At 40.0% G+C, this 20,777-nt stretch overlaps 4 protein-coding genes across 10 annotated transcripts in view; 3 read left to right on the top strand and 1 right to left on the bottom strand.

Annotated features, from left to right (window-relative positions):
- The window catches only part of LOC115190207 (paladin), a 146,331-nt gene extending 139,043 nt beyond the window's left edge, over nucleotides 1–7,288 (bottom strand). Inside the window, exon 1 of one of the 2 annotated variants that reach the window (XM_029748705.1) lies at nucleotides 7,052–7,288. The gene's annotated coding sequence lies outside the window, so the exon portion shown is untranslated. The remainder of the gene's footprint in view (nucleotides 1–7,051) is intronic. The other variant, XM_029748704.1, reaches the window with a different exon arrangement.
- A 974-nt stretch (nucleotides 7,289–8,262) lies between these two features.
- On the top strand, nucleotides 8,263–12,401 carry LOC115190191 (nodal homolog 2-A-like). The gene is made up of 3 exons (XM_029748680.1): nucleotides 8,263–8,688; nucleotides 10,350–11,290; nucleotides 11,635–12,401. Exons 1-3 carry the CDS (start codon nucleotides 8,418–8,420, stop codon nucleotides 11,785–11,787), a joined length of 1,365 nt encoding a protein of 454 aa, XP_029604540.1. The 5' UTR covers nucleotides 8,263–8,417; the 3' UTR covers nucleotides 11,788–12,401.
- Nucleotides 12,402–13,092: 691 nt separating this feature from the next.
- LOC115190192 (leucine-rich repeat-containing protein 20) lies at nucleotides 13,093–18,634 on the top strand. Of its 6 annotated transcripts, none has more exons than XM_029748686.1 (5): nucleotides 13,093–13,114; nucleotides 14,177–14,269; nucleotides 15,860–16,009; nucleotides 16,874–17,041; nucleotides 17,899–18,634. In XM_029748686.1, the coding sequence occupies exons 2-5, from the start codon at nucleotides 14,200–14,202 to the stop codon at nucleotides 18,036–18,038; spliced, it is 528 nt and encodes a 175-aa protein (XP_029604546.1). In that variant the 5' UTR covers nucleotides 13,093–13,114; nucleotides 14,177–14,199; the 3' UTR covers nucleotides 18,039–18,634. The 6 variants fall into 6 exon arrangements, with proteins under 6 accessions (XP_029604546.1, XP_029604542.1, XP_029604543.1 ...); XM_029748682.1 differs by lacking the exon at nucleotides 13,093–13,114 and adding an exon at nucleotides 13,336–13,638; XM_029748683.1 differs by lacking the exon at nucleotides 13,093–13,114 and adding an exon at nucleotides 13,667–13,838.
- Nucleotides 18,635–20,496: 1,862 nt separating this feature from the next.
- LOC115190200 (inorganic pyrophosphatase) overlaps nucleotides 20,497–20,777 on the top strand; it is a 9,990-nt gene continuing 9,709 nt past the window's right edge. Inside the window, exon 1 of the mRNA XM_029748697.1 lies at nucleotides 20,497–20,777. This exon is cut by the window's right edge and continues 47 nt beyond it. Within this exon, the coding sequence (XP_029604557.1) occupies nucleotides 20,668–20,777 (110 nt within the window). The 5' untranslated portion in view covers nucleotides 20,497–20,667.

Raw genomic sequence — 20,777 nt, 5'->3', positions numbered from 1 at the left:
AGCCTCGCAATGGCAAAATGTCAGATAAAGCAGTTTCACAGATTCGGCTGTTTTTAAATGCTGTAAAGGCTTTACAACAACAAAATATGTTACAACAGACTAGTATTACTTAGAATGTATTTAGTGTTGTTTACACTGTTCCAAACAGGCAGATAAATAATATTGGAATCGAAGAGCACCTATTTTTTTAAATTATTATTTAACTAGGCAAGTCAGTTAAGAACAAATTCTTATTTACAATGACAGCCTACCAGGGAACAGTGGGTTAACTGCCTTGTTCAGGGGCAGAACGACAGATTTTTACCTTGTCAGTTCGGGGGATTCGATCTTGCAACCTTTTGGTTACTAGTCCAACGCTCTAACCACTAGGCTACCTGCCACCCCATCTCCTTCTTATTGTTACTATTACTATTATGGTGATTATAATAATAAGTAATGTCATTATTAGCCTTTGTATAGCAGCCTTGTATAACCAACATGGAGCTGAAGGCTTAAGAGAGTGTCATGTTTAGTCTGAATACCGTAACTTACATAGGCATATATTTTAATATATAGGCTACTGTATCAATCATTCATTTGTTCATGCCATCATACAGCACACAAGACATTTATGCTTTGAAATGCAATCAAGCATTTTTGGGGGGGAATCTTTGAAAAATTAGCCTAAACAATGAATTAAATCACAATTCACGAATACATGGAACTGTTTTCAGTCTGCTGTAATAAAGGCTTTATATTTCTCCTTTGTTTTCCGTTAGAACAGACTCTCTGGTACATTTCTTTATAGAGGTCGACCGATTACGATTTTTCAACACCGATACCAATTATTGGAGGGCCAAAAAAAGCCGATACCGATTAAATCGGCCGATTTATATAAAAAAAATGTTATGACAATTACAACAATACTGAATGAACACTTATTTTAACTTAATATAATACATCAATAAAATCAATTTAGCCTCAAATAAATAATGAAACATGTTCAATTTGGTTTAAATAATGCAAAAACAAAAGTGTTGGAGAAGAAAGTAAAAGTGCAATATGTGCCATGTAAGAAAGCTAACGTTTAAGTTCCTTGCTCAGAACATGAGAACATATGAAAGCTGGTGGTTCCTTTTAACATGAGTCTTCAATATTCCCAGGTAAGAAGTTTTAGGTTGTAGTTATTATAGGAATTATAGGACTATTTCTCTCTATACGATTTCTATTCCATATACCTTTGACTATTGGATGTTTTTATAGGCACTTTAGTATTGCCAGTGTAACAGTATAGCTTCCGTCCCTCTCCTCGCTCCTACCTGGGCTCGAACCAGGAACACATCGACAACAGCCACCCTCGAAGCAGCGTTACCCATGTAGAGCAAGGGGAACAACTACTCCAAGTCTCAGAGCGAGTGACGTTTGAAACGCTATTAGCGCGCACCCGGCTAACTAGCTAGCCATTTCAAATCGGTTACACCAGACTAATCTTGGGAGTTGACAGGGCTGAAGTCATAAACCGCGCAATGCATTGCGAAGGGCTGTTTGAATGAATGCTTACGAGCCTGCTGCTGCCTAACATCGCTCAGTCAGACTGCTCTATCAAATCATAGACTTAATTATAATATAATAAACACACAGAAATACGAGCCTTAGGTCATTAATATGGTCGAATCCGGAAACTATCATCTCAAAAACAAAAAGTTTTTTTCTTTCAGTGAAATACGTCACCGGTCCGTATTTTATCTAACGGGTGGCATCCCTAAGTCTAAATATTCCTGTTACATTGCACAACCTTCAATGGTATGTCATAATTACTCAAAATTCTGGCAAATTAGTTCGCAACGAGCCAGGCAATGAACGCAAGAGCAGTGACACAATTTCATGTTAGCAGGCAATATTAACTAAATATGCAGGTTTAAAAATATATACTTGTGTATTGATTTTAAAGAAAGGCATTGATGTTTATGGTTAGGTACATTGGTGCAACGACAGTGCTTTTTTCGCAAATGCGCTTGTTAAATCATCACCCGTTTCTTGAAGTAGGCTGTGATTCAATGAAAAATTAACAGGCACCGCATCGATTATATGCAACGCAGGACACGTTACATAAACTAGTAATATCATCAACCATGTGTAGTTAACTAGTGATTATGTTAAGACTGATCGTTTTTTTATAAGATAAGTTTAATGCTAGCTAGCAACTTACCTTGGCTTCTTGCTGCCCTCGTGTAACAGGCTCCTCGTGGAGTGCAATGTAAGGCAGGTGGTTAGAGCGTTGGACTAGTAACCAGAAGGTTGCAAAAACGAATCCCCGAATCCCCCCTGAACAAGGCAGTTAACCCCCGTTCCTAGGCCGTCATTGAAAATAAGAATGTGTTCTTAATCTGACTTGCCAAGTTAAATAAAGGTGTAAAAAAATATATATATATATATATATATATTATATATAAAAATAATAATAATACGAAAAATAAAAATAAATAAATTAAAAATCGGCAAATCGGTGGCCAAAAATACCGATTATTATGAAAACTTGAAATCGGCCCTAATTCATGGGCCATTCCGATTAATCAGTCGACCTCTACTTCTTTAGTGTTGTTTACACTCTTCCAGATGGTCAGTAAATTATAATATGGTAATCTACCAGCACCTGTTTGGCACACATAATACTCACACAACGCCTGAACCTATACCCTCCTTTATCTGGATCTCCTGTAGTTTCTACAACTAAGTCAAATGTCTTCAACAGATCTGACTTCCCCTCTTCCTCCTGAGCAGCCACTAAACAGTCGCCCGCTTAGAGTTTCTTTTTTTAGAACGTCCTCCGCATCCATTTTGCTATCATGTGATACTGTGTTGGGAGTTTGTTATAACCAAATGTATTAATGTGATGATGATGTGCTATAGATCAGGTCCTATTGGTCACATGAAAGCAATGCTTACGTGTTTCACAGAAAGAGATCAAAGGTTGAGAGAATAGGGAATGTTTTGCCTAAACTAATGAAGGATTTTGATGAGATAACTTTTCAGTAATTTGCTGTGGTGCCTTTTCGCTGCAGTAGGGAGGAGAGAGAGACAACGTGCACCAGTCACAGGCACTCGCTGTCATTTTCTAACACAGTGTGACCATCGGGCTCCTTCTTCAGTCATTTGTCTATTATTTCATCAAACAGTGTGCTTAAAGCATCAGACAAGCTGTGAATATGTAGCTGACTTTATTCAAACACATAGGTTGTGTCTGTCTATGTACAGTGCATTTGGAAAGTATTCAGAACCCTTGACTTTTTCCACACTGTTACATTACAGCATTATTCTGAAATGGATTTACCTACACACAATACCCCATAATGACATCACAATACCCCATAATGACATCACAATACCCCATAATGACAAAGCAAAAACAGGTTTTTAGAGATTTTTGCAAATGTATAAAACATAAAAAACAGAAATACCTTACATAAATATTCAGACCCGTTGCTATGAGACTTGAAATTGAGCTTGGGTGCATTCTGTTTCCATTTATGTTCTACAACTTGATTGGAGTCCACCTGTGGTAAATTCAATTGATTGGACATGATTTGGAAAGGCACACACACACACACCTGTCTATATAAAAGGTACCAAAGTTGACAGTGCATGTCAGAGCAAAAACCAAGCCATGAGGTCGAAGGAATTGTCTGCAGAGCCCCGAGACATGATTGTGTCGAGGCACAGATCTGGGGAAGGGTACCAAAACATTTCTGCAGCATTGAAGGTCCCCAAGAACATAGTGACCTCCATTATTCTTAAATAGAAGAAGTTTGGAACCACCGAGACTCTTCCACTCCTCAGTAAAAGGCACACGGCAGCCTGCTTTGAGTTTGCCAAAAGGCACCTAAAGACTCTCAGATCATGAGAAACAAGATTCTCTGGTCTGATGAAACCAAGATTGAACTCTTTGGCTTGAATGCCAAGCGTCACCTCTGGAGGAAACCTGCCACCATCCCTAAGGTGAAGCATAGAGCATGGAGGCATCATGCTGTGGTGATGTTTTTCAGCTGCAGGGACTGAGAGACTAGTCAGGATTGAGGGGAAGATGAACAGAGCAAAGTACAGAGAGATCCTTGATGAAAATCTGTTCCAGAGCACTCAGGACCACAGACTGGGGCGAAGGTTCACCTTCCAACAGGACAACGACCCTAAGCACACAGACAAGACAATGCAGGAGTGGCTTCGGGACAAGTCTCTGAATGTTCTTGAGTGGCACAGCCAGAGCCCGGACTTGGACCCGATCGAACACCTCTGGAGAGACCTGAAAATAGCTGTGCAGCAACGCTCCCCATCCAACCTGACATAGCTTGAGAGGATCTGCAGAGAAGAATGGGAGAAACTCCCCGAAAACAGGTGTGCCAAGCTTGTAGCGTCATACCCAAGAAGATTCACAGCCAAAGGTGCTTCAACAAAAGGACTGAGTAAAGGGTCTGAATACTTATACATTTGCAAAATAATCCTAAAAACCAGTTTTTGCTTTGTCATTATGGGGTATTGTGTGTAGATTGAAAAAAACCGATGTAATCCATTTTAGAATAAGGCTGTAACGTAACAAAATGTGGAAAAGGTTGAGGGGTCTGAATACTTTCCGAATGCACATTTCGACCAATCAACTATCGGTTGAGTACAATGTTTTTTTTTTTGTTTTTTTTTATTCAGAGACAGCCCTAAAATAATTAAAAATGACACAGAAAACATCAGGAGAGAACTAACCTACTTTTTCTCAGGGCAAAATCATCTGCTAAAATTGCATAAATGTATATTATTACTTAACACCATATTCTTATACAAGACAGAGCTTGACTATAGAACCGCCACAACATGGAATAATTTCAAGCACCTGCGATGAGTCACCTACTTACACTTAATAATGAGATCTTCAACAAGGTGCCACAACAAATCATCTACAATTAAATGTGATTGACGGCAGGGAATACATTATGTGCTTTTAAAATCATTGGAGATTAGAGGACCCTTAAGTGCATCAAATGCCTGTTCGTGTACCAGTACATAGAGGAACACTAGGTTCAAATGGCACCCTATTCCCTATATAGTGCACTATATACACACACACAGTTTACCAACATTAGGAATACCTTCCTAATTTTGAGTTGCACCCTTTTGCCCTCAGAACAGCCTCAATTCGTTGGGGCATCCACAGGGATGCTGGCCCACGTTGACTCTAATGCTTCCCACAGTTGTGTTAAGTTGGCTGGATGTCCTTTGGGTGGTGGACCATTCTTGATAAACACAGGAAACTGCTGAGCGTGAAAAACCCAGCAACGTGGCAGTTCTTGACACACTCGAACCGGTGCTCCTGGCACCTACTACCAAACCCCGTTCAAAGGCACTTACATATTTTATCTTGCCCATTCACCCTCTGAATGGCACACACAATGTTCTCCAGGCTTAAAAAGCATTATTTAGCCTGTCTCCTCTCCTCCATCTACACTGATTTGAAGTGGATTTAACAGGTGCCATCAATAAGGGATCATAGCTTCACCTGGATTCACCTGGTCAGTCTATGTCATGGAAAACGTAGTTGTTCCTAATGTTTTGCACTCAGTATATTGGGAATAGGGTTCCATCGGAGAGGAAGCCTGGGGAATAGTCTCTTGACTACCAACAAGAGCCCTATAGTAGTTGGTCAGGTCCAACTTGGCTCGCTTTTTGTTTTGTCTGGTCAATAGAGGTCAACAGCTTGTAGTCCTAAAACCCGGAAATGAGTTACGTCTGGTTCGTTCAGCCATCCCTATGGGAAATATTTATGGGGAAAGAAAAGGAATTTTGGAATAAATTCTGAAATTAAGTTCTGAGGTTAACACAGGTTTAGGAGATTGTATACGTTTTGTTCTATGAGATAATCAGTCAGTTAACATGACATTTTAATTATGAAGCCTTTGTGGGGGTTTAAAAAAATAATAATTACATACATTTTTTTAAATTCACTAAAAAGTGACGTTAGCTGATGAAGATGATCTCATATATAAAAAAAAAAGTATGAGATCTCCTAAATCTGTGTTTACCACAGACCTTATTTTCGGCCAAAAACGCCATTAATTTTCCCCCATAGGCTTTGTCCAAAGAACCATGGCGGAGTTAATGCCTACAGAAAGACGCCATTTCTCTCTCTCTATGTGGCTCCATTATTTTTGATTAAAGGAAGGGGAGGAGCAGGGCGGTGTCAACAACAGTATCGATATGTTGTAATGGCTTGATTGATCTTCATAATCACTTTTCATTTGGAGTTTGACAAGATTAAAAATGTAGCGCCTAGTCTCTGTGTCTATGCAGAGTAACGAACATTAAACAACATCTTGCTTTATTTGATGTGTCTAATTCGAGAGCTTGGCAAATCACTCCATTAGGTTTAAACGGGGGGTTTAAATGGGGGTTTAAAAGGGACATCAAACGTAAAGGACATTTCAATTGCCGTCCAAATCACCTGCTCTATTTACATAAACTTAGTCTAACAAACTAATCGCTAAATACTGAACTGTATTTGTAGCACAGTAACGGACCTAAGAGGTGTTAAACACCTGAACAGGTCTACTGAAAGTGTAAAAGCCCCAATAATCATTTAGTCCACCGAAGAGTTATCATTTGAATATTACACACCTATTAGCCAATGAACAGCGTCCCCATCTGTATGCATTCCACCCCCCAGCCGCCATGGACAATGAATGATAGGTTGGTACTTCAAACAAGTTTACTGGAACAATTTAAACCATTTTGGGGCTACATCAGACATGACTGGGTCGACATACAATAGCCTATCGAAGGAGACTGGAGGAGGCATGGAGGGAGGGCGGCCAAGCCAACCACATGCCACAAACTGCAACTTTAGACCACATTTGATTTTGTTTGATGCAACGTGGTCGTGCACTGACCGCGCGTACCGACATGAGCACACACACCTCACATTTGGCTAACATATCCACATAAACACAAACTCGAATACGGATGTTTTACAGTTTAGCCTACCAATGTGCGCGTGGACACGGGAAACGAGACAGGACTGTAAAAATGTACTCACCATTTCACTCGGAAGAACCGTGTATGCTCCAAAAATCACTCATTAGTCGGATGTTTCAATAAACGTCAGAAACGTGATTTAAAGCAGCGGTTTGTGTTTTATTTCAGGGATAGTTTCTTCCACGTATTTGTCTACCTATACGGTCCTTTCTCGCAGATTGTCGGAGGAAAGGATTTCCACTATCTGAATAAAAGCAGGGGCTGGGCATGCGCACTAAGAGGAATGGTTTTTGTCCGTTGAGCGTTCAATCCACTGTTCTTTTCACGCCGAGACGCAGAGCGCAATATTTATAATAGTCTATAATAAAACACAAAAAGACAGAATTGTATTTGCCCACACAGGCCTATTGATATCATGCTATTAATGGTATTACAATAACATTGCCCCTCGAACCTATTAAAAGTCTACATGCCTAAACTGAAGAACTACATGCCTAAACTTTTATATCATAATAAATAAGATTATATAGACAGATTCTAGATCAGAACTCATAACTCAGAGATGCTTTGTGGATACGGGCCCCGATTCTAGATCAGAACTCATAACTCTGAGATGCGTTGTGGATACGGGCCCCGATTCTAGATCAGAACTCATAACTCTGAGATGCTTTGTGGATACGGCCCCGATTCTAGATCAGAACTCATAACTCTGAGATGCGTTGTGGATACGGCCCCGATTCTAGATCAGAACTCATAACTCTGAGATGCGTTGTGGATACGGGCCCCGATTCTAGATCAGAACTCATAACTCTGAGATGCGTTGTGGATACGGGCCCCGATTCTAGATCAGAACTCATAACTCTGAGATGCTTTGTGGATACGGCCCCGATTCTAGATCAGAACTCATAACTCTGAGATGCTTTGTGGATAAGCCCCAGAAATACTATGAAAAACATTTGTGAGAAAGACTATATAGGCTTATGTCCATAGAATGAATAGTAATCTTTTGTCATAACCAGCTTGCTCTTCGTTTTCAGAAAGCAGAATGTATAGGTTTGTCAAATTAAAACCCTTAACCCTAATCTATAGCCTAACTGATTGATTGGAATGAATATATTTCATATGGAAAGTGAACGTAGCTGAAGGCTGATAAAACCAGGGGACATTTGAAAGAGCTATTGATGAGAAAGGTGCAACTGGGAACCTTTGCTCACTGGTCGTTCTAAACACACGTCATCCAGTCATTGGCTTGGGCATCTCATTAACAAGTGAATGGATGATGACCTGCCTTGCCACAAGCCTTGAAGACGCATGTCAATTTCCTTTAATGTTCGCGGCTACTTGTTAAATATGCGTGGTGCGGGAGGGGTATAAAAAGCCACGTTTATCTCAACCCATAGAATAATCTGTCATCCAATTTGACCAGCATGCGTTCATTGGGCGTTCTAGGTGTAGCACTACATGTCTCTCTGCTCATACTGCTGACTCAAGGAATTCACAAATCTAGAGATGGAGTTTATCACGGGACATCACGACGCTTTGCTATAGACCACCGTCCACCTGGATACCATCACCTGGCACCGAAGTATATGATGCACCTTTACCGGAATTACAAATCTAATCTCACTCGACCTATAGACGTAATGGAGAAGAGCATTGCAAAACAAGCAGACACAGTCAAGAGTGTGATGGCAAAAAGTAAGATGACATTTGTTATAGTATAATAGCCTATAGGCATATTTATTCATTCGTTTAGTAGGGCATATAGGCTATATTCTTGACATGTAGCCCATACTGCCTGCCAGAATTTAGTTTAACACAGGAGAAAATAATAATAAATATCCTGTTTACGGCCTTTTATAATAGTTTATGGCCTATTGCCTAGCCTCCTCTAAGCCTAGTAAATTACATTTTGTTTTGCGCTATGTTTTGTTTGCATTATTTTTATTCTTCAAAAAAAGTTAGATCATTTTCTTGCTATGTTTGCGCACCACAGTGGCTGTCAAATCTCTCCGCCAGACGATCTCAAAGCGCTCCAATCCACATTCAGTTTTGTCGGCCTGAATAACCGTACAAGGATCAGCGTGTGAAAAGGCTGGTTTTCAGCCTAATTCTCAAAGCAAACCTCTTTTTTTCTTTAAATGGGAGATGTTGATTAGAAATGTTGCCAGACATGCCTATTCAAATCTGTTGTTAACTCAAATCAACAAGTCTCCTCAGTTCTTTTCACACTTCACTTGATTAGATTAAAGTGATGACCGAGACCCACATTTCGGGTCAGAGCAGGATTTTAACAACCTGTACCCTACATGTTCCACGGACCGCTCCGCTCCCAACACCACTAAATCTAATTTAACATCACTGCTAGGTGTTATAGTTGTTAACTATTTGTTTGAATGGAGGATATGCGGAAGCCGAGCTAAGGACGTGTTAAATTGATTGGTTTCGATCCGGTGTTTACTTTGAGTGGATTAGTCCTAGCCTCGTCGTCCTGTCGTTGTCGTTGTGTTATCCTTAAACTTCATAGTTTTATTTCCCCAGACATCAGATCTGAGCAAAACAGACCCATAAAGGAATGAAGATGTTTTGGTACAGTACCTTTAATCAACAAATAGACTATCAATTGCAACAATACATTAGATTTGAACAATAGTACAATAGTCTTTAATCTTCTTGATGAATTATGTACCACACCTCCAATGTCTTGTTCTTCTTTGCATCACAATTCATGTCCTAATTCACACATGTTGCTGTTGACCCCAGCCGATGGTAGATTCATCCACAAGCTAGTTGCCTAGTTACATTGAAAAACATGGTTGGAATTTCTATTTGCAAACATGCTTTACCAAGATCTAAAATTGCATTTCTTTAAAAATATTAAAACAATATTGTTTTTAGAATACAAGCATGTCTCATTCAGACTACTTAGATGTAAACCAGAAACAATATGCTAAATATTCTGCGTGAATTGCTGTCCAGGATTGAATAGAATTTGGGTATTCCTCCTAAATTAACAGTTTATTCATCAGCTCGATGGTTGTTTAAAAGCTCTTTTTACCAGTAAAAACATTTAACATGAATTATTATAATCTATTTTACCTTTAGTAGACCATTAAAGGGTTTGAAAAAGGTGGGTGACATAATAACTGATATTTGATTATATTTCTATATAGGCCTAATCTTAAAGTACTTAACATTGTATGGTGGTCCAGATGGATAACTTGGCTGTATGTTTGTCTAATAGACATGTATGTGAAGTACTTAGTTGACATGAGATCAGACCAGATGATAATGTTCAAAGTAGTCAGTACAAATGTTGAAAAATCTGTTTTTTTTCTTCTTTTTCTTCTTTCCAATAGGTTTATTCCACAGATCCCGACGCTGGACTGCAACCTTTGACCTGACCACGTTATTGGCCGACGACCGGATCCAAGCAGCGGAGCTCAGGTTCAGGTTTCCCCGGGCGACGAGGGCTTCCAACATTACCGTGGAGATCTACCATCACCACGACTACCCGTGCAGGCAGACACAGGAGATCTGCCAGGAACACCAGCTGGTGGGATATCTCTCTGTCTCCTCTGTGATTAACTCCTCTCGGCACTGGAAGGTGTACAACCTCACTGATCCGCTGTTGAACTGGCTCGGCCAGGAACAGGTTTCCAGGAGCTCAATGAAGAGGAGATCACCAAACAAGACAAAGAGAGATGTGTTCTTCCCCAACCCTGTCCAGTTGGCTGGGTCTACAAGACAGCAGAACCCTGTCCAGTTGGCTGGGTCTAAAACACGGCAGAGTCCTGTCCAGTTGGCTGGGTCTAAAACACGGCAGAACCCTGTCCAGTTGGCTGGGTCTAAAACACGGCAGAGTCCTGTCCAGTTGGCTGGGTCTAAAACATGGCAGGGTCCGTGTGTGAGCGACAGAGCCTTGCTGGTTGTATTCTCTCATACAGGGTCAGAGGAGGGCTCCCAGGCCAAGGCTAGCCTCCTCCACACGGCCGAACAGTCCAAGTTCCTGTCCACCACCGAGCCCAAGAAGATCCGCAGGCCGAAGAGACACAAGAAAAAAAGGGGCCACTCAGGCCAGAGGGATCCACCGGACATGAGAGGTCCAGAGGTGTCCAGCGGAAACAATGAGATTGACCTGTCTCTCTGTCGAAGAGTTGATATGCATGTAGACTTCAATCAGATAGGCTGGGGGTCCTGGATTGTCTTCCCAAAGAAGTATAATGCCTATCGATGTGAGGGGATCTGTCCAAGTCCTTTGGGAGAAGACTTGAACCCAACAAATCATGCTTACATGCAGGTACGTTTCAATGTGTTTCTACGGGATTTTCCAAAATGTGTCATAGAATATACTGTTTTCAGATGTATCTTTACTGTTTTCAAATGTATCTTTACTGTTTTCAAATGTATCTTTACTGTTTTCAAATGTATCTTTACTGTTTTCAAATGTATCTTTACTGTTTTCAAATGTATCTTTACTGTTTTCAAATGTATCTTTACTGTTTTCAAATGTATCTTAACGGTACAAAGCTCCTTGATTATGTTACCATTGCTAGATACTATAGCAATGCTTCATACCTATTTGAAGTTGTTTGGCCATTTTTTTGCTCACAGATTGCTTCTTGACACTTGTTTTTCCTCTAGAGTCTCCTAAAACACTACCACCCTGAGCGGGTTCCCTCTGTGTGCTGCGCCCCCACCAAGATGAGTCCTCTAAGCATGCTGTATTATGAGAATGGAGAAATGCTGCTTCGCCATCACGAAGATATGGTTGTGGATGAATGTGGCTGCCTGTAGCCTCTGTCACAGGATTTAACCTGACCTTCAGTAAAGAAACGACCGGAGCAAATCCTGGGGTCGTCTTCTCACAACTGCTTGAGATTGAGACTACCACTCATCTCCTACGGAAACACACAACAGAGGGTTCCGGAAACTTTAGAGTGGCATTTCACTGACAGAACTATTATCCAAGAGTCTGTATCAGATGGTTGAAAACAATAAGAAAACACTTAAGTGTTAGTTCTTTGATTATTGTGACTGTGCACTCCTCAAGCAGTATGGCAGATGTCCTGTATGTTTAGAAAGCCTAGATATATATACAGTATGGATTTTCTCTCAGAATGTGACTTATTTTATGTTACTGATTTTAGGAATCAGTAAGCGGACCTGCCATTTCATTATAAGTCATAGGAAATGGTGTTGTTCACCATTTAAGCACTGTTTATACTATAGTATACACCTACTGGGGGTAACAGAACATGGACATTATATTTATTGTAAATAATAATAAAATAAAGCTTGGGTATTTATGTTAATTTATTCCTCTCTCTGTTTTAGGAGGATTTCATCATAAATATGTTTATTGTAAAAATATTTTATTAGCTGATTAAAGTGTATGTATTTTGTAGGTAATATTTGTCATGTTATTCATTCATTAGTAACATAACATGTGCTTATGACTCTTGTCTATAAAAAACACGATATGTACATTCACTAGAATGACCTGTTGTGAACTCAGTTGTGAATATTCATTCATTCTAATTCTATGGGTTCTGGAGTTCTCTGAGTTGAGTGATGCACCATGCTGGATTGTTGGCATATTTACCTGAAACGACCACAGTATTATTAGACTGACAAGTGGGGCACAAAAAAATCTAATAATTCCTGACACAAAATAAACAATAAAGGTTGATGGAATTTCAGTTTTTCCAATGATCGAAAACTATTTTTTTCCCCTTCTCAAAATCACCAATAAATACACAAAACTTCAGGAATATAAATACATTTTTCTGACTATAAATAGCCTACTTCTCAATAACTAAATCAGATATCAAGTACTAGGTAATAACTCATGTGTAACTGGTGAGAACGTGCAACAAGGACATTTTGAAAAAAAAGTACATTCACTAACAGCATCTTCTGGCCTCATTCACCTGGCATCCTATTCAGCATGACTGATTTAATGTTGAATGAACAGAGTACGTTTCAATACATGCCCATTGTCTTCAGCTCCATTGACAAAGAACACTGAATAGTTGACCAATCAGGGTTTTTCCAGAATAGTGGCTGTGGCAGGACAACTCTGTCATTACACAGCGGGCTAAATCCTAACCAGGATCCTAAGGTAGGTCAAACTCTGAACTTCCATGTTTATACTGTTCTAACTCAACAATCAGTTCATCTAGTCGTATATGTGCTATTAGTGCTGAGACACTGTACACTGTGATGACACAACTTGATACAACCTGACACCCGTTACAGCCTGATATTTATACAGATCAATCCTGCGTAACACATGGGCAGAATTTACATCTGTAGTCCTTCGCAGTTCTCTCTCTGAAACTTCCTTGTGCGCCTTTGACTCTCGTCAATACGGTAGCTTGTACTGTAGAAGCAATATAAATACAAGAGGCTAAAATAGTGTCTTTAAACTCAAATTACGCACAAAAACTGATTTTAACAATAACGTCGGAACAGGCCATCTGAAAAGTGCATCGATCGACTTTAGTTCAGCGTATCCTCTTTGGCTAAAAATACTCTCTCGCCAAATTTGACGGTGGTAGTTTGAAAATGAATGGATTTGATTGGACGGAGTCTTGACCTGACTTGCTAACATTTCCAGCTGTCAACCACAGTTAAAGTTTAAGGGTAAGTTGATCCACTTCCCGTCATACAGTATCTGCTGATTCTATTGTACAATCTATTATACAGATCTCCACCCGGACGTCGTTTGTGGAATTATGAGTAGGCTACATTAGGAAACTAGCAATTGAGCTATTACTACGAATTAAACTCGCTTTGATAGCTAACTAACTGTTGTAGCTCGCCTATAACTTGACGTGGGACAGGTGATGAAGTTATTCATGTGAATCCGTGTGAGCTTGTGTGAAGAGGACACAATGTTGCAGCAGTGGCTGACATATTGAACAAGATGCATTGTAACATTCTAATGTACTGTACAATAGAGGAAGGATCCTTGACACAAAATTGCAACTAGCAATCTTAGTATGCATGACCTGGTAACATATAGAAAATAGCTAATTACCAAATTGCATGAAAACAACCTTGTTAACCTGATGAATGAATGAATAATATTTTAATATGCCAAAGAAAATTCACTTGAAAATGTCTGGTTTGAAAATGTTTATCTGAAGTATTACAACGACTTCTCCCATCTCTACCCCAGGTGAGATTCGTAGACCGAGTATAATGGCAGAGGCTGTGGCCAATGTTGCCCGGAGGGTCAATGCAACAGTGGAAGAAGAGAAAGATACTCTGGGTAAGTTAATTAAATCCTCTGATTTAATTGATGTCTTTGTTATTTGTCACATCCTGACCTAGATGTCATTTTCTATAGTAGAGTAGATCAGGGCGTGACAGGGGGTGTTTTGTGTTTTTCTATGTGTTCTATTTCTATGTTTAGTTCTAGTTTTTCTATTTCTATGTTGGGGTTGTTTGGGGTTGATCTCCAATTGGAGGCAGCTGGTCCTCGTTGCCTCTGATTGGAGATCATATTTAAGTAGGGGTTTTTCTTCCTGGGTTTTTGTGGGTGGTTGTTTTCCATTTTGTATGTGTTACCTGATGGAACTGTTGGTGGTCGTTTTGTTGTTTTTGCTCCGTGTTTCATTAATAAAGTAAATATGAGCACTCTACACGCTGCGCCTTGGTCCCCTTTAGACGACCCGCGTTACATTATTATTCTACAATGTAGAAAATAGTAAAAAATACACCTACTCATTCAAGGGTTTTTCTTTATTTTTTGCTATTTTCTACATTATAGAATAATAGTGAATACATCAAAACTATGAAATTACACATATGGAATCATGTAGCAACCAACGAAGTGTTAAACAAATTCAAATATATTTTAGATGTTAGTTTCTTCAAAGTAGCCACACTTTGCCTTGACGACAGCTTTGAACACTCTTGGCATTCTCTCAACCATCTTCGTGAGGAATGCTTGTTTAACACTTTTTTTTGGTTACTACATAATTCCATATGTGTTATTTCATAGTTGTGATGTCTTAACTATTATTCTACAATGTAGAAAATAGTACAAATAAAGAAAAACCCTTGAATGAGTAGGTGTGTCCAAACCTTTGACTGGTACTGTATATTATAATATTTTGTCTAATTTTCATTGTTGGTCATAAAAGACTGTAAAAACAGCAGTAAATCAACTCCAAGTGATTTTAATTGAAGAAATCTGTTTCCAAGTATTCCAACACATAATAGAGAGACATGCGATCGTTTACAAATGTAAGCAAGGTTCGAAATGATTATGTTTTAGTCAAACATTATATCTGTTTAGGCTTCTTGCGGTCAATTAGCAGTCTACAAACTATTTGTAATTATGTTCCGGCCCCCCGACCATCCGCTCCAGGAGAAATCAGCCTGCAGTTGAATGTAGTTGATGATCCCTGATCTACAAGTACATCCAGTATGTTGAGTTTTACTACTTTCAGCCAGCAGATGACAGTAATGCGTTACCAAAAGCTCTACTTCCAGGATGATATTATGTTGTCCTCTCAGCCTGACTATGGCAATCCATTATATTCTTGTGAACTTAATTGCATATTTGACATAAGAACCAGAGGGTTGCAGTGACGTTAGATTTGAACAATGATTGGAGGTATGACTGTAAAGTTTATATTGAAATAACCTCTTCAATATAACACTAATCTTCTTCAGCTCTAAGCCATGCTTTCTCATATCTGCATCCCAAATACCACCCTATTCCCTATGTAGTACACTACTTTTGAACAGAGCCCTATGGGCCCTGGTCAAAAGTAGTGCACTAAATAGGGAATAGGGTGCCATTTGAGATGTAACCATGGCCATTCCTAATTGTTCTCCTTTATTTCTTTAGATCTGTCAAACTGCAAACTGATCAGTTTCCCAGATGGTGTATTCAGGGTCCTCAACAGCGTTGCAGAGAAGATACACATCATCACGTTGGCTGACAATGAGATGAAGGGAGTTACTAGCAAATTCTTCAAAACCTTCACTCAATTGAGAGGTAGCTATGCATGCATACTCTCCCCCCCCCCCCCCCCCCCCAACTTAATATGTTTTAGTGGAGGGGCCTTTTATATAACACTATCACAAGATATCAGATTGATAGCTTTAAAGTTTTTATCTTTAAGGTAGCACGCATCTTTGTATAGCAGCCTAACACTAGCCTATGGCCAGTATAGCAGCTCACACTAGCCCGGGGCCACTATAGCAGCCTAACATTAGCTCGGGGCCAGTATAGCAGTTCACACTAGCCTGGGGCCAGTATAGCAGCCTAACACTAGCCTGGTGGCCAGCATAGCAGCCTAACACTAGCCTGGGGCCAGTATAGCAGCCTAACACTAGCCTGGGGCCAGTATAGCAGCCTAACACTAGCCTGGGGCCAGTATAGCAGCCTAACACTAGCCTGGGGCCAGTATAGCAGCCTAACACTAGCCTGGGGCCAGTATAGCAGCCTAACACTAGCCTGGGGCCAGTATAGCAGCCTAACACTAGCCTCGGGCCAGTATAGCAGCCTAACACTAGCATGGGGCCAGTATAGCAGCCTAACACTAGCTTGGGGCCAGTATAGCAGCCTTACACTAGCCTGGGGCCAGTATAGCAGCCTTACACAAGCCTGGGGCCAGTATAGCAGCCTAACACTATTCTGGTGGCTAGTCTGTTTCTGTTCACTTGCCAGCACCTTACGGAATTGTCATTGGCTTGGCAATAACAGAATGGAGTAGGCAAGAGCACAAACAGATCTGGGACCAGACTAGCCTAATATAGCAGTAATCGACAAATATTTGACTGAATGTATTGAATCTGTGCAAGGAATATTCAGGTAAGTTAGCTAGTGATTTAGCAGTATTTTCCAATACCTTTTCAGAACTGGATTTGCACGGCAATGTAATCACTAAACTGCCAGATGTAGTTGGGGATCTGCAACATCTGACCAGCATTAACTTGGCCAACAACAAGTTGTCTGTCTTCCCTGAGAGACTGACGGACATCCAGTCACTGGAACGAATCAACCTGGAAGGAAATGACATCACTGGTAAGATGGAGTCAGTGCTTCATTCCCATTCTCTACCCTTCTTCCAAGGATTTAAATGCATTGCATTGGTGTTACAATTGGCTGGAGGAAGTTTATACATTTGGATTGGTGTTACAATTGGCTGGAGGAAGTTTATACATTTGGATTGGTGTTACAATTGGCTGGAGGAAGTTTATACATTTGGATTGGTGTTACAATTGGCTGGAGGAAGTTAATACCGTTGGATTGGTGTTAGAATTGTATGGAGGAAGTTAATACCGTTGGATTGGTGTTAGAATTGGCTGGAGGGAGTTAATACTGTTGGATTGGTGTTAGAATTGTATGGAGGGAGTTAATACCGTTGGATTGGTGTTATAATTGTATGGAGGGAGTTAATACCGTTGGATTGGTGTTAGAATTGGCTGGAGGCAGTTAATACCGTTGGATTGGTGTTAGAATTGTATGGAGGAAGTTAATACCGTTGGATTGGTGTTAGAATTGGCTGGAGGGAGTTAATACTGTTGGATTGGTGTTAGAATTGGCTGGAGGGAGTTAATACCGTTGGATTGGTGTTATAATTGTATGGAGGGAGTTAATACCGTTGGATTGGTGTTAGAATTGGCTGGAGGCAGTTAATACCGTTGGATTGGTGTTAGAATTGGCTGGAGGAAGTTAATACCGTTGGATTGGTGTTAGAATTGGCTGGAGGCAGTTAATACCGTTGTTTAATCCGTGAGAGAAAGTGAGCAAGTGCAGAGAAGTGGGAGAAGTGTGGAGAATCAGGAACCAGCCATAATGACGCCTTTAGTCTCTTGTGAACATTCATTGGCTCTTTCTCAAATGTCTAAAAATGTGTCTTCTCCTCATCTCTCCCACAGAAGTCCCCATGGAAAAGTTGCAGGCCATGCCAGCTCTGAAGTGTATCAACTTGAAGTCAAATCCTTTGGACAACAACTTGTTAACTGCCATTCAACAATTTCCTCAAACATTTGAAATTCAAACTACAACAGACAACTAAGACCTTGTCTTCTTCTAAGATGGACATTTTATCCACACCTAGAGACAATGAAGATTGCATGCTGTGCCTTCAGACTTTTTCAATAGTACAATTAGTTGCTTTTGATTCTTCAGAGATTCAATTGTTTGTCCTCTATTTCATGACATTTTTCCCATCATGTTTGCTGTATGGGAACTATCAAACTTGAGGCCTGTCCAGAACAGAACACGTGAGCCTACTGTAGTTGCTGCCATTACTGAAAGTGCATTTGAGTTGGGCTCAGTTCACAGATGACTAGATGTTGCTGTTTACACTTTTCAGTAGCCTTTCCAGAGTGCACCAAGAGCTACACCGAGTACATAGTCCTTATTAACAATGGGCCTCAGTGTTTTCATCATCAAAGGAATGGCAATTAGGTGCTACGTCTTTTTTTAAATAATCTTCAACCAATCATCATAACTGGAGAGATGTGCTGTCCCTCCTAGTGTAGATGACAACTAAATCAAGCAGTCTGAGTTCAGTGGCGTCACCCACTTTGGAGCTTCTCATGCCCCTGTGAATGGACTTACTTTACTCATTTAGAAAACACTCAATAAATATTATTATTCCAAATTGTATTTGATCAGCTCCTTGGATTAGTTTGCTTGCTAAATGTAGTCTATATAGTTTGATTGGTTGTTACAGTACCCCGTTGTGTGGAAATGTAAAAAATATATATATTATATTAAAGTTGGAGACTTTCATAAGAGGGATGATGAACCAAGGCCAAATTCAAGGTAAGGAGTTGAGACCAGATAGCCCACCAGATAGGTAGATAACTGCATAACAAATTCTGTGCATGAAAACTAAGTTATTATCTGTTTTCAGAGCATGAAGACTAGGTTATTATCTGTTTTCAGAGCATGAAGACTAGGTTATTGTCTGTTTTCAGAGCATGAAGACTAGGTTATTGTCTGTTTTCAGAGCATGAAGACCAGGTTATTGTCTGTTTTCAGAGCATAAAGACCAGGTTATTGTCTGTTTTCAGAGCATGAATACCAGGTTATTATCTGTTTTCAGAGCATAAAGACCAGGTTAATATCTGTTTTCAGAGCATGAAGACTAGGTTATTATCTGTTTTCAGAGCATGACGACTAGGTTATTGTCTGTTTTCAGAGCATGAAGACCAGGTTATTGTCTGTTTTCAGAGCATAAAGACCAGGTTATTGTCTGTTTTCAGAGCATAAAGACCAGGTTAATATCTGTTTTCAGAGCATAAAGACTAGGTTATTATCTGTTTTCAGAGCATGAATACCAGGTTAATATCTGTTTTCAGAGCATGAAGACTAGGTTATTATCTGTTTTCAGAGCATGAAGACTAGGTTATTATCTGTTTTCAGAGCATGAAGACTAGGTTATTATCTGTTTTCAGAGCATGAAGACTAGGTTATTGTCTGTTTTCAGAGCATGAAGACCAGGTTATTGTCTGTTTTCAGAGCATGAAGACCAGGTTAATATCTGTTTTCAGAGCATGAAGACTAGGTTATTATCTGTTTTCAGAGCATGAAGACTAGGTTATTATCTGTTTTCAGAGCATAAAGACTAGGTTATTATCTGTTTTCAGAGCATAAAGACCAGGTTATTATCTGTTTTCAGAGCATAAAGACTAGGTTATTATCTGTTTTCAGAGCATGAAGACTAGGTTATTATCTGTTTTCAGAGCATGAAGACTAGGTTATTATCTGTTTTCAGAGCATGAAGACTAGGTTATTATCTGTTTTCAGAGCATAAAGACCAGGTTATTATCTGTTTTCAGAGCATAAAGACTAGGTTATTATCTGTTTTCAGAGCATGAAGACTAGGTTATTATCTGTTTTCAGAGCATGAAGACTAGGTTATTATCTGTTTTCAGAGCATGAATAAGTATGATATTTATTTTATTTGCATTTACAATCTGTAAGATTGCCCTAAACACCATAGGTCTCTGGTCAAAAGCAGTGCACTATTTAGGGAATAGGGTGCCATTTGGGACTTACACAGGTGGTGAAAGGTCATGCCATGGACATTAGACTGGTCGAACTCTAACCACCAGTCAGCTCCATCTGTTTTAGTTGGAACGAAGAGGAACTCAGAAAGCCCTGACATTTAGGCCAGCTAACACTGTTATATTGTATGTCTATTAAATTATGGAGGGAACTGGGCATCAAAACACTTACCAACAAGGACAGTAATGTGTTGTATTTTGACTAGCCTCTGATGTAGTTGTCTTATACAGCAGTAGGGATCAGGGATTTACAAGGAAGCGGTAGGACTATACAGCAAAGGGATTAGGTTAGGCTACCAAGGACCAATTATAGCTTTCTCAAAGTCTAAATTCACCCACGTACTGTGCTATATTTAACTGTGCAGTTATTGTAACATTGAAGGTAGTTCCTTGTTCACCGACTAACACAGAGCCTTATAGACTTGCCCCCCCCCACCCCTTCTGTTGTCACACACACACACACACACACACACACACACACACACACACACAGAGACACACACACAGACCAAGCCTGACGTCACCAACCCCTGCCATGGCCTTAAGACGTGCACATGCCTCCTGCACACACTCCCTCCCGCTCCAACCTACGGTCTTAACCTACTAGTTAACCTGCATGACGAGGAGATGGGCTTCCCATTGTCTACTCCTACAGGTAGTACAGGAAGTAGGCCCACTAGCAGCAGTACCAAGGAGCAGACTGGACAAAATAAGGCAGTAGACATGAGCTTCACCAT

This window comes from Salmo trutta, unplaced genomic scaffold (assembly GCF_901001165.1).
Source record: "Salmo trutta unplaced genomic scaffold, fSalTru1.1, whole genome shotgun sequence".
In the NCBI taxonomy this organism is placed as follows: domain Eukaryota; kingdom Metazoa; phylum Chordata; class Actinopteri; order Salmoniformes; family Salmonidae; genus Salmo; species Salmo trutta.
This window is presented reverse-complemented; position numbering and strand designations above follow the sequence as displayed.